General features: G+C 44.2%; 2 protein-coding genes and 1 long non-coding RNA gene across 7 annotated transcripts in view; 1 reads left to right on the top strand and 2 right to left on the bottom strand.

Annotated features, from left to right (window-relative positions):
• Positions 1–13,331, bottom strand: part of dgkg (diacylglycerol kinase, gamma) — a 170,525-nt gene that overhangs the window by 111,802 nt on the left and 45,392 nt on the right. For 2 of the 5 annotated variants that reach the window (XM_082507643.1, XM_082507645.1), the window contains exons 4-5: positions 9,580–9,600; positions 8,810–8,960 (exon numbers count right to left, since the gene is read on the bottom strand). In XM_082507643.1, coding sequence (XP_082363769.1) covers positions 8,810–8,960; positions 9,580–9,600 — 172 coding nt within the window. Of the gene's footprint in view, positions 1–1,008; positions 1,056–8,809; positions 8,961–9,579; positions 9,601–13,331 lie in introns of those variants that run through there. The other 3 variants (XM_082507644.1, XM_082507646.1, XM_082507647.1) reach the window with 2 other exon arrangements.
• Positions 1–13,331, top strand: part of LOC309690567 — a 30,979-nt gene that overhangs the window by 8,531 nt on the left and 9,117 nt on the right. The window lies entirely within an intron of this gene.
• LOC309690412 (uncharacterized protein) lies at positions 2,741–6,114 on the bottom strand (the record flags this gene model as incomplete). Its single annotated transcript, XM_082507447.1, has 3 exons — positions 2,741–2,795; positions 4,082–5,049; positions 5,971–6,114. 3 exons carry the CDS (start codon positions 6,112–6,114, stop codon positions 2,741–2,743), a joined length of 1,167 nt encoding a protein of 388 aa, XP_082363573.1.

Genomic DNA, 13,331 nt, shown 5'->3' with positions numbered 1-13,331 from the left:
TCCCATATTTTAAATTGGACCAACATGGCGGCTCAGCTTTCTCTTATACTGTGAAACTTGTTCACTGAATTAAATGAAAACATGAAAGGTATTTTTTTTAAAAAGGTATGGAAGTAGCGAATCTCTCTTTACTTTAAACTGAAAGTGGCTAGCTTAAAGGTTTTGGGGTTTTTACACAGGATGGTCAATCATGATGTAACCCCTGATAAAGTTGCCTTGATGTACAGTTGTAGTTGTCTTGAGCACACAAAGAGTCACAAAGTGCCCAAACCACAGACTGAATATGAAGATGTACAATAGGAAAGCTCCCATACAGTAAGGCCAAAATATCTTGATTGTACCCTGGTTTCAGTTTGTATCAGAGGTCATATGCTCTGCCCTTTCTGTTAGTGAGCAGGGCATGAATCAAACTACAACATATTTAGTAAACACATACACATGAAAAATAGTTAAAGTATTGTTTTCATTTGTATATAAGAATGATAAAAGAATGTTTCTCTACCCAAGCTTGTCATTTATTGTCATCAGTTTCAAACTATAACTGTCCTAACTGAGGTAAATATGAACCCGTGCAGGGGTTTTAACAATGTATTCCATGGTGATGGTGACCTCATAGGCGAGTGCTGCGAAAGTACCTTCAAAAACAAGATATGAAGGATCACATCAGTGTTTTAACATGTGAGAAGATGGTTCCCTTCACCAATAAAGAGAAAAAAGAAAACACAATCAATATCTCATTTAAAAGCGGTGTCTTGAGATATGACCTCAAGACACCTCTCCTGAACTGAATCAGGGATCTGATACAAGAAAACGTGGATAAATATGGCGATTTATTATAGCTATTGTCAGAGTTAGTTATTGTCTGCAGAGTAGACATGCAAACCTGAATGGAACAGCTGACAATGAGCAATAGTTGGTTATAAGCTAACATTATGGTGGCTAATGTTAGGCTTGAGTATCCTAAAATTTGCCATTTCCCTCTGATAAACAGTTTGTTTACATTCTCACCCAGTTAGCCAGCCTGTGTCTGTCCAACCAATCAGGGAGCTCCTTACAGAAAGCCGCGTGGCTAATTTGCATTGCTTCGGTATTTCAGAAATGAGAAAGCTAATCCAATAGCTAATATAATAGCTAATCCGTGAGCTAACAGGAAAGGTAAATGGGGAGTGAGGAGTGGAATCGCCATTTTAAATGTCAGAAATAAATGTTTGATTTTTAATCCATTTACTTATGTCTCTTTTTTAAATTGTGTTTTAAAAACAATTTTGAAAATCAGTTTTTTAATTGGAATTCGAAAATGGTTTTTGAAAGGAGGTTTTTATTTAGAGTTTAATTCTTTTTTTGTGAAATTCTTTTTTGATTTGAAGTTTTTTTTTAAATGGATTAATCATTCATTTTGAAATATAGTGTTTTTATTTTAAAGCGTTTTGTCAGCGTTTATCTCGTTAAAATGACGTTAACATCATAACCGCATTAACGTGGCAAATAACAGTTAGTGAGTTAAGATAAGATAAGATAAGATAACCTTTATTAGTCCCACACGTGGGAAATTTGTTTTGTCACAGCAGGAAGTGGACAGTGCAAAAGTTATGAGGCAAAAATTAGAATACAATAAGAATAAATACAGTACACAACTGTACAGAATAGAATAAAATAAAATACTATATACAGTAGAATAAAATAAAATAAATATACAATAAGATAAAAATAGAATACAAATACAAATACTATATAAGTAGTTAGTGCAGATCGCCCCGTGCGTGGGGCTGCACGCCGTCAACGCGTTAACGCAGTTAGCTCGTTAATGCGTTTGCATCGTGCAGCCCCACGCACGGGGCGATCCGCGTTAACCTGCTAACGGAGATTTGCCACGTTAATTCAGTTATGGCGTTAACGTCATTTTAACGAGATTAATGCTGACAGCACTATTTTAAATTAAATTTTTAAATAATAAATTACTTTATTTTATTCATTCAAACATTACTAATTTAAATATGACTTCGTAAATGAATTTAAAAATGCATAATTTGTTCTACAATTCAATATTCAAGCATAAAATTCTTTATTTCGATGTGTGTGGCTCTTGTGGTCCTCCATACCCGATATCCTGAGCTCCACCGACTCATCACAACTTTTACAGTGTCCTCTACAGTAACTACACATGGAGAACCGGCATATTGATAACTGAGGTAAATACTGGATTTAAAGCCCACACTCAGTGGCCAGAGTTCCTTGTCCGGTCTATAAGTCTGACGTCATTCGCCATTTCCAGGTCAAAACTCCGCTTCAGGCACAATTAATACTTAATAATAATAAACAATTAATAAGTCAAATTAATACTGTTGCATCACAGTTACAAACTGTGTAAATTCTTTTATCTTTAATAAAATGATGAGTGTGCCTGCTCTACCAGGTGTAAAAATTAAGTTTAACATCCACGAAAACAGAATTTATTAAGTTTATGTCATGCGGCGGCTGTGTGAAGGCAAGAGAGGACCCAAATGCACGGCTCTAGACACACGGGGATGAACTCAAAGGCCGGTCTTTATTAACAGGAACATAAGAAGTCATACAAAACTATACTGGGAGCAACTAAAAGCTGAGGCGCTGGGAAGACACGGAAATTGCACACAACCTAGAGGGACGACGCAACACAGAACAAAGGGACACTCTGACATAAATACACAGAAGGTAACGAGGGAAGTGGGAACACACGGGGAACACAGCTGAAGACAATTACTCATGGCCGAGCAGGGAGGACACGAAACTGACGATACTGACACCAAGATGTGGACCTTAAACACAACACAGTACACAGAGATGAGCACGGAGAGAGAGAGGCAGAGAGAGAGGCAGAGAAGAAGGATGAATACGAGGGGATGAGGAGAACACAGAACACATAGGATGGGAACACGGTACCAGAGCAAACACCACAATAAAAACATGGACACAGGGGGGAATCCAAATACCAAACCAAACAATCCAATGGACATAAGAAACAAAATACAAAACTACAGAAAAACTAAGAACACTGGGTCAAAATGACCCAGGACCATGACAGTAACCCCCCCTCAAGGGCTGGCTCCAGACAGCCCAAACACAGGAAAACAAAAACCAAACATAAAACGACCCAGGGCGGGCGGCGGGGGCCCAGGACGGAGGGCGCGGAACAAAAAACAAAAACGAACAACAGAAAACACAGGAGCACAAGACCAAAAAATAAAGTACAGGGGGCCGACCCAGAGACCACAGGCACAAGAGTACACGGGTCACACGGTCGGGGGGCCGACCAGGTGGGCGGCACAGGCGACAGAGCCGGTCCGGAGGCCGGCCGTGCGGAAGGCAGCGGCGATGGCGAAGGAGACGACGGAGCAGTTCAGGGGGCCGACCGCGCGGAAGGCAGCGGCGGCGGCGAAGGAGACGACGGAGCAGTTCAGGGGGCCGACCGCGCGGAAGGCAGCGGCGGCCCTCCAGTCTCAGGCGTGCTGGCCATGGCCTGGTGGGCACAGGACCAGTCGAGGCAGGACCAGACGAGGCAGGACCAGACGAGGCAGGACCAGACGAGGCAGGACCAGACGGTGGCGATGCGGGGGCCGGACCAGGCGAAACACAAGCTGAGGCTGGACCAGACGAGGACGAAGACTCGGAGGCTGGACCAGACGAGGACGAAGACTCGGAGGCCGGACCAGACGAGGTTGCAGAGGCTGAGGCTGGACCAGGCGGAGCTGCAGAGGCTGAGGCTGGACCAGGCGGAGCTGCAGAGGCTGAAGGCTGAACAGGCTCCTCGGGCCCTCCAGCTGACGTGGCAGAAGGCTGAACGGGCTCCTCGGGCCCTCCAGCGGAGACAGGTGGCTGAACGGGCTCCTCGGGCCCTCCAGCGGAGACAGGTGGCTGAACGGGCTCCTCGGGCCCTCCAGCGGAGACAGGTGGCTGAACGGGCTCCTCGGGCCCTCCAGCGGAGACAGGTGGCTGAACGGGCTCCTCGGACCCTCCAGCGGAGACAGGAGGCTGAACGGGCCCCTCGGACCCTCCAGCGGAGACGAGGAGGTGCTGGCTGGGCTCACTGGAACCCCCAGCGGACGAGGTAGATGGCGGCACGGGAGCCGCGGAGTGCTGGATGAGCTCATCCAAGCTTCCAGCAGGAGCCGATGTAGAGCCAGAGAGAATTGGGACCCCGGGCTCAACGTTAAGCTGGCTAGAAAACTGCACTGCTACGGGGAACTGGGCCAAAGGTTCAGGTGCGAGCTGAGCTGCTGGACACACGGGGACCTGAGCTGCTGGACACACGGGGACCTGAGCTGCTGGACACACGGGGACCTGAGCTGCTAACGGTGGAGAAGTAAATGACTGCACAGGGGACTGAACTGATGTCTGTAGTAACGGTGGTGGTGAGAGTGGAGTAGGTGGTGGAGTTAATGACTTCACAGGGGAATGAACTAGAGGTAGTGACGGTTGTGGTGCTGGTGGTTGAGTGGGTGACTGTGCTAAAGGAGGCTGCACTGGGGACACTGGAGACTGCACTGGGGACACTGGAGACTGCACTGGGGACACTGGAGACTGCACTGGGGAAAGCAGAGCTGCAGGAGACTGCGCTAGAGACTGCAGTGATGGTTGTAGTGGAGGTGTGACGGGTGGAGGAGTGGCTGAAGTGGCTGCGGGTCGGGCGGCTAATGGCTCAGCTACAGAGTGTATTAATGGCAGGGTTATGGGTTGAATGACTGACTGAGGGGCATCCTGTGCCGCTGAGTGCAATGATGGGTGTGGGAGCGGATGTAGGACAGGTGGCAGTGTCAGTTCCCCTGGGCCTACAACGCAGTTGAAAGGTGCAGGCACCTGCTGGACACCAGTCGCTCCCACCTGAGGAGTAGGTACAGGTGCAGAGACTGGCTGGGTCCTGGCGGGCCCCACCTCAGCGGTTGGCACAGATTTCGGCAGGGACTGGGCGGCTGCTGTCCCCACCCGAGGAGCCGATACGGGTGCAGGGACCAGCAGAGCCTCAGTTGACCCGGAAACCGGAACAGGGACCAGCTGGGCGCCAGCCCCCCTCACCTGGGGAATTGAGACAGGTGCAGGTGAGTGCTGGGCCGCAGCTATCCCTAGAACACAAGGGGCCTGGGAGGCGGGCCTAGAAAGAACAGTCTGCAAGAGATCGATTCCCTGCCCTGAGTGAGCGGATGAGGAACAGCGCTCTGACTTCGTAGCGTTAAGTGTACTAAAGCTGTGGCTTACAGGCACTAATGCATCACCTTCAGTGTGTACAGACTCTAGAGAAATGTGATCAGCTGATGCACCAACAGTCTTAGAGCTTCTTTCTTCGGAGCTAACCGTACTTATACTGACAGAGGAGGGGTTAATAGCCGATGTAAACATAGGTCTGTGCACCGGAGAGGCAGATGAAACAAAGTCTTTTACCACCGGATCGCCGGAAGCAGTAAACCTAGGGTAAACAGTGGTGGGTGTAGAGCCCCCTGACTCAAGAACATTTGAATCAGTACATACGTCAGAATGGACAATCCCCGGGGGTGATGGCTCAGAAGCAACGAGCTGGAGTCGAGCTATCACAGGAACATTTACAGTCTTGGATTTTACTGTTTTACCATCTAAGGGGGCAGGTAGTAAAGCCCCAGGGGTGAGCTTAACTGCAAAACAATCATCCTCAGCAGACACACAGGTAAAGGGCACAGAAACAGGTGTCTCTAACTCAGGAAATGCTGACTTCGAGTTTTTAGACCTAGGAAACACTAGCGAAGGATGATCTTTCTCGAATATGAGTCCAAACGTAGGAGAAACTGTCTCTGAGTTGACCCTCCGGGCAGTACAATGGTTCATAAGAAGTTCGGGTTCAGATTCAACGTTTACAGACCGTGAGCCTTTAGCGTCTACGGCAAGAGTCACAGAGTTTGCATTCCTGCATTCAGAGTAGTGAGAACTAGCCTCAGAGTGAACAGAGAAAGTGTCTTTGTCACTCACCCCAGCCGGCTGCCCAGTAGTCCCGGAATCCGACTGAGGAGAGGACCGGCGACGGCGTCTCCTCCTTAATGAGGGAACGGAGGTGACGGGGGAAACCGGTGATGATGCGGGGGTGACGGTCTCCTCTTCATCATCCGACCACATCGCTGCTAGGAGAGCAGCGGGAGAGCAGCGGGAGAGCGACGGTCAGAGCTGAGAGGGGATGGAGAAGGGCTCTGCGGCAGCGGCGCCAAAAAACCCTCTCGTTTTAGCAGCTGCTGTTGCGACACCGAGAGCCCCGTCTGCTGCTGCGGTACCGTCGCGGCGAGCTTAGTTTGCTGCTGCTGCGGCGGCTGATGGGCGGAGATCTCCGTCTGCAGTCGCTGTGGCGTGGAATCCCGGGAACGGACACTGTCTGCCAGCTCACGGGCTTGTAATGCCTCCTTAGCTCGGCTCAATTCGTCGATAAAGCCTTCATAGCAGGTGAGCTGCTGAAGGAAAGGGTTTCCCTCGATTATTGCCTTTATGGCGTTAAGTCCGACGGAAATCGTCCGTGAGTCCGAGGCGTGGGTTATTCGTTGCACCAGACTCTGTACACGGAGAATATCTCCCTCACGGGCGGAGCCTGCTGGGTCCATTTCGTGGTTGCGTCGTTCTGTCATGCGGCGGCTGTGTGAAGGCAAGAGAGGACCCAAATGCACGGCTCTAGACACACGGGGATGAACTCAAAGGCCGGTCTTTATTAACAGGAACATAAGAAGTCATACAAAACTATACTGGGAGCAACTAAAAGCTGAGGCGCTGGGAAGACACGGAAAATGCACACAACCTAGAGGGACGACGCAACACAGAACAAAGGGACACTCTGACATAAATACACAGAAGGTAACGAGGGAAGTGGGAACACACGGGGAACACAGCTGAAGACAATTACTCATGGCCGAGCAGGGAGGACACGAAACTGACGATACTGACACCAAGATGTGGACCTTAAACACAACACAGTACACAGAGATGAGCACGGAGAGAGAGAGGCAGAGAGAGAGGCAGAGAAGAAGGATGAATACGAGGGGATGAGGAGAACACAGAACACATAGGATGGGAACACGGTACCAGAGCAAACACCACAATAAAAACATGGACACAGGGGGGAATCCAAATACCAAACCAAACAATCCAATGGACATAAGAAACAAAATACAAAACTACAGAAAAACTAAGAACACTGGGTCAAAATGACCCAGGACCATGACAGTTTAATGGAGTTCGAAGTCAGCAGAGAGTTAGCTTGCTAGTTTCAATCTAAACATGATGTACCATGTTCTGACCGAGGGACTTCCGAAAAATTAAAACGTACAGCTCTGCTATCACTTCCAACAGAAATGAAGACAGAAAAGTAAACAGCAGTGACCTTTGTACGGTTACTGAAGTTGGCCTAGCTGGTATATAATGATGCGCTACGTGGTGGCTAGCTGCACAGCTATGTTAGCATAATATGAACACAGTGAAGCTGGAGGATGAACGCTAACTTCTTTCCACTCGATAAAAGTTAACGTGAGGGTTCCCGATGGTTAGGGACAAATGCAATTGCACAGCAGGATGCTGTAAACGGACCAAACTTCAGTCAGGAGAACAACTTAGATAATCCATCCACAATACGAGGTTAGTCATTAATTTACTGCTGCAGGGACTGGGCTGTAGTTACATCGTATGGTTTCAAAAACTGAGCTTTAAAATGTGTTTGCCGATGAATAGTGGAAATAACAACCAAGAGAGAAAGTGATCAGAAAGTGATCACCGATTAACTCTAACAAGATGCAAAGCATTACAACATGTTAAAAACACAACAGCCTCAATAAACACAGAGTAGTTTGGACCCAAAAGCAGGGTTCATACATCATCACTTAACAACCGGATGTTGTCCACTGCAGCTAGAATTATAAACTTGAATTAGACAGGGTAAGAAAACATAACTCTGTTCACAGCAATCTGCAATCTACTGACAAATAGTGGTGAGATTTTACAAACTAATGCTAATGTTAAAGCTAGACAGCCAAAAGCACAACCAGTTTAGGAAGTAGAAAGGTAACTAATTCGTAGCTATGAAGGAAGCTAGCTAATGAACTACACATCATTAGAATGGTGTGTCCTCCAACCTGAAGCAGTGCATATATGTATATATTATTTGCTCTATTTGGTTAGGTTTAGGGATATGGCAGCTTTATTATGTTTGGAAACAGGTCAAGGTTTTGATTCAAATAATAACATATATGGCATCATGGTCACAATTATATAATTATCCTCAGCCTTGACCTCCTATGGTTGATCTGATATCCTCGTGTTGGTGTTGTTCCCAGATCATCATACTAAATGTTGTTCCAGGATCAACATTGCAAGTGACCAATCAGAATGTTGTGACGTCATACTTTTGCGACTTCGGGAAAAACCGGCGTAAAACGAAAAACTGTACTTAAGCTGCGTAAAACCGCCTCTGTCCGCCGATCAATGGACCCTGACCCTGACCCTTTAATAAACAGTAAGCAGAATTGATATTGTCCTTGCAACATTGGAATTTCATAAATGCACGAATGGCTTGGCGCGCAAAGGAATAACGTCACAACAATGTGATTGGTCACTTGCAATGTTGAACCTGGAACAACATTTTCATGATGGTCTGGGAACAACACCAACACGAGGATATCAGATCATCCGACCTCCTATATCTGCACAGTTTGTTACCCTGTGTTACCTCTAATAATGTTACAGTATTACCCAACTTCCCACATCCATTCCCACTAGATGCGTGGGGTGAATATTACTGGGATGAGTATTATTTAAGACAACAACACAAGCAGCCTACCCAATAAGCTCGTTCCTGCCCGAGACTGGTCTGGAGAACAGCCTCCCGTCTTGCTCTTGAAGGAAGTAAAGAGATGTTGACAAAGCTCTTCTGGTATGTCATTCTCCAAATAAGTCACCATGAAGAGCTGGAAGCCCTCATAGTCAATAGGCTGCATGAGAAAGGAAAGGGCAAAGATGTTAACAGACTTACTGATGGACATGTATACACCAATACCACCACCCATGGACAGAAAATGTGATGGGGTTTCCAGCTTTAGTTGATCTGACCTGAAATGAGAGTCCACAGTCGTGATTTGGAGTGCCATTCCAGTATTTTCTTAAACAGTTCAATGTAAATGTGGTATCAACTGACCATCACATCTTTAAGCTTAGTAATGACTGAATGGATGTACTAGAAGCTGCATCCAGAAAAAAAACCCATTTGAGCTTGGAGGCCCAATGGCTTTAAAAAGAATGTAAAGAAAGATATATATACACAAAAAATATACACAGTAAAACATGTAATAGTCACATTGCTGAATACAGAAATGTTATGTTGTGTCATGTTAATGTACACACACACACACCCACAGCTTCCCCTGATACAGCAATATGATGGGTACATACTAGCACTGAACTCAACAGCCCCATGGCCTTTTCCCCTGGCTGTGTAACAGATCATCTGCAGCGGTAAGAGCGTGGTCATGTTATGTTAGTGGACAGAATGTGCATGCAGTCTGCTGACACAGACACCACACAGCATGCAGAGCCCACCGGGCTGAGGCTTACTTGGTTGAGAACGTCTTGCTTCTGTTTAACATTTGGAACAATAAAGAGGAAATGGGGAGGGAGGAAGGAGGAAGAGTGAGGGAGGAGTGGGTAAAAGAAGAAAAGGAATTAGCTTGTTCGTGTGAATCTTCAGTGGCGATGGTAGTGATGCTTTCTGACTAGGACAACTTTGGCAACATTGGTGTACCATCAAGCAGGAAGTCAGGCTGAAAAAATGACAAAAGGAGGTACGGTCTACTGGAAAAGGTCACGGCAACCATGGGCAGAGTTTGTGCAAGTGACAATGGCATTTTTTAGAAAAAAATGGTTGTAAAAATAACTATATAATCAGCTTTTGTACTACTCATCAAATGAAAACATTACATTTTTAAGTTTGCATTAACAAGCTTCTTAACAGGTAGTCTCATTGAGGTCAAGATCTGTTTTTAAGAGAGACATGTATACAGAAAAAAGACACCCAGCTATGTAATAAAACCAATCATACATGATCACAAATAAAGAAAAAGTCTTTCAACTCTTTAAAATTTTTCAGTGAAATCAGATAGTCAAGTTTCATAGTTTTTGCAACTTTTAACTAACTAAGTAACAGCAAAGGATTTAAATCAAGATTTTCCAAGTTCAGTGTGAGTGTGAGGTACAGCTAATGTTAAGGGGTCCTGTGATCTGATATTTTAAGTACTATGTTTAAATTCAGTCAAGGAACAGAGGTATGCAGGCAATCTTTGCAGTTGAGCCTTGTAAATAAACATCATGCAATGCTCCTTGATTCACTAGGGCAGCCATTCCCAGGGATGGGAATTTCCATACCAGAAAATCCCATGGGGCACACTGAGCCTTAAATCTTCATTCTTATCAAAATACAGGAGAAAATGATGTATTTCCTTAAAAAAACACATAAACCAAACATTAGCCAATAGTGGCTAAGATAAGATAAAGTGACAGCCATCAGTGGCCACACTGTTGGCTATCAGTTGCAAATGTTACCCACTCGCATGCAACGCGTTAAAGCCAATTTACGACCCACCTGCAGCTGGGACACAAACAATACAAGGGCTGTACAGTTAAGCCAGACTAATGATTAACATCGCAAACTATCACCTCCTGTTGCTATTTTTAAATCAATTTTATATAAATACATTTATATAAACATGTATGTGTACATACTTCTCAGTACTTTTAAATTCAGGTATGTTATTACTGTGGCCCACCTGCAGTACCTTCATGGCCCCAGCCTACACTTTGTAATCACTCCAGTAGCACGTACTAGCCCACCTTTCCATGTAAGGTGTAATGGTGACTAGGAAAAGAATTGCCTATTTATGCAGACAAAATTGTATAGTGATTTATGTTTATATAAAAATCCAATCTTTGGGTGTAATTTTCTTGTTTCTATAGATTTGCCAAATCAGTGGCATATAAAATAGTGTCTGCATAAAAATGTACATTACAGTTTTGGGTAACACTGATAACATTGTTTGCGTACACGGTGAAAAGAAGAAGTCAAAAAAGATCTACCTGTGTGTTTTTTCTCATAAAATGCCACAATCTACTGAATCGAATGTTTTTGATGGATCTATCAAAAGTGCAGCACAATACTGATGATCAAGCATTTCCATACTATTGTTACGTACACACACACTGCAGGCATTGTTCTGCGACATGATCTAAAACCTGTCTGCTATCACTGTAAAATGTTATACACTTTAATTGCCCATTATCTAGGGCTTTAGGACTAAACAGTTTTAAATAGGGTGGTAATTAGTTAATAATAATAATAATAATGGATTGCATTTATATAGCGCTTTTCGGGGCCCTCAAAGCGCTTTACAATTCCACTATTCATTCACTCTCACATTCATACACTGGTGGAGGCAAGCTACAGTTGTAGCCACAGCTGCCCTGGGGCAGACTGACAGAAGCGAGGCTGCCATATCGCGCCATCAGCCCCTCTGGCCCTCTTCCATAGTTAAGTGACTAGGGTCATTACTTTTATCGAGTAGTAAGACCTGTGCAGCTTTCCATATTTAAAAAAAATTGGCTGTAGAAAGTGTTAAATTACAAATAAGAGTTATAAGTCTAGCGATCAGATCAGCACTGAGGTGGAGGAGGGATGGATCACCAAGTTTACTGTAGGCGTCCCTATGATTTATCAAGTCAAAAGAGAATTTGTTTTCAGTTTTGTATATCTGGTGGACAACATATAGAATTAAAGATGCTTTTGTACACAACCAGTGCTTATAAAACTAATTCCAAGTCAAGCTGAATTGATGATTTAAATCTATATGACTTCTAGTTGTAAAACTGATTTTCAAAACATTTTTTTTGAAGCAGGTGAATCAAGTGGACAACGTTGCAAAGATATGAAGGAGATGTTACAAAGATGTTTCAAAGATATAATATATATAATATATATAAACTAGATTTTGGCTTACAATAGTCTAATACAGTAACATATGTGTAAGATTTGGACAATAACATGACAGATGGTTTTTGGCAGCTTTATGAGATGACTGAGAACTAAGGGTTGAAATGTTATTTTATCAACAAAAAAAAAGAAGTAGAAGGGGTTTATCAAGGATATTGTTAAAAATTGGGCAGAAAAGATAAAATGCCTGATTGTTTTCAAGAGTTTTCAGGATGCTGTCTATTGATCTTTACACGTTTTTTGTTTTTTTTTGAAAGTAAAACCACTTGGTCTAGAATTTGGGCAAGGCATCTGAGGAAATCATCTGTTCATAATAGTTATTTTACTCATATATACTGTACTGCTGAAAAACCCTATATAAGACGGAAAAACTAGCGTATTTCTTGGAGAGTTGTCAACTGCTTCTATTAGTTAAAACAATGTTGTTCAGTGATGACGAGTGTCCGTACTTGAAAGGTTGATCATTCTGTCGACCAAGCTTGGTGTCACAGGCTGGGTCTCTGGGTCTTATTTTGTAATTTTGAAGTTCTCATTTTAGTTTGGTGATTATAAGTTTGTGTGTTATTCTTATTTCGGGTTTAGTGGAGGTTTAGGTTAACGATTACTTATCAGCTGTCTCCTTGGTTTCTGTGTGTCGTTCCTTGTCTAGACTGTCATGTGTTTTAGGTCTGTTAAGCTTGTGTTGTCATGTGTAAGTCTCCATGTTTCCTATTTTATTTTGAAAAGGATCTTGTGTTCTGTGTTCATGTGGTTAGTTTTACTCCCCCCTGTTTCATTCGAGTCAGCTGTGTCCTCATGTGTCTCCACTTCCCCTGATCACCTCATGTGTGTATTAAAGTCCTCAGTCTTCGTGTGCTCAGCATTGTGTTGTATGTGGATCTTACCCTTGTTGTAGAAATCCTAGTCCAGTTCATAGTGTCTTAGTTGAATCATAGTTTCACAGTCTAGTTTGTTTTCTCGCTTTGATTTATGTTTCATGTATATCAGCCGAAATAAAGGCTCGCCATTTGTTAGTATTAATTCTGTTCCTTCGCCTGTGTCCGCACCTGGGTCCTCCATACACACTCCACCGTGACACTTGGCTCTAATCCAGCATATGTGCTATCAGAAAACAGCAATTGAGACTGCAAATTAAGGAGTCTGCACCTCAGAATGGAGAGAAAAAAGGTTTTATGACAATTGTTTAGTTGGGACAGGGTCGGGATCTTGTGCTTTGCAATTTCGCAATGGTCCTCAAACTTGTGCAGAGAGCAGACATTATGTTGTTTCAAACTGACACAAATTTTGTGTGAAGGATCATTACTAATGATGAGTTGGTTCTCCAGTG

This window comes from Aulonocara stuartgranti (genome assembly GCF_965226115.1).
Source record: "Aulonocara stuartgranti genome assembly, chromosome: 16".
Taxonomy (NCBI): domain Eukaryota; kingdom Metazoa; phylum Chordata; class Actinopteri; order Cichliformes; family Cichlidae; genus Aulonocara; species Aulonocara stuartgranti.
Note: the sequence above shows the minus strand (reverse complement) of the source record. Positions and strands in the feature narration are given on the sequence as shown.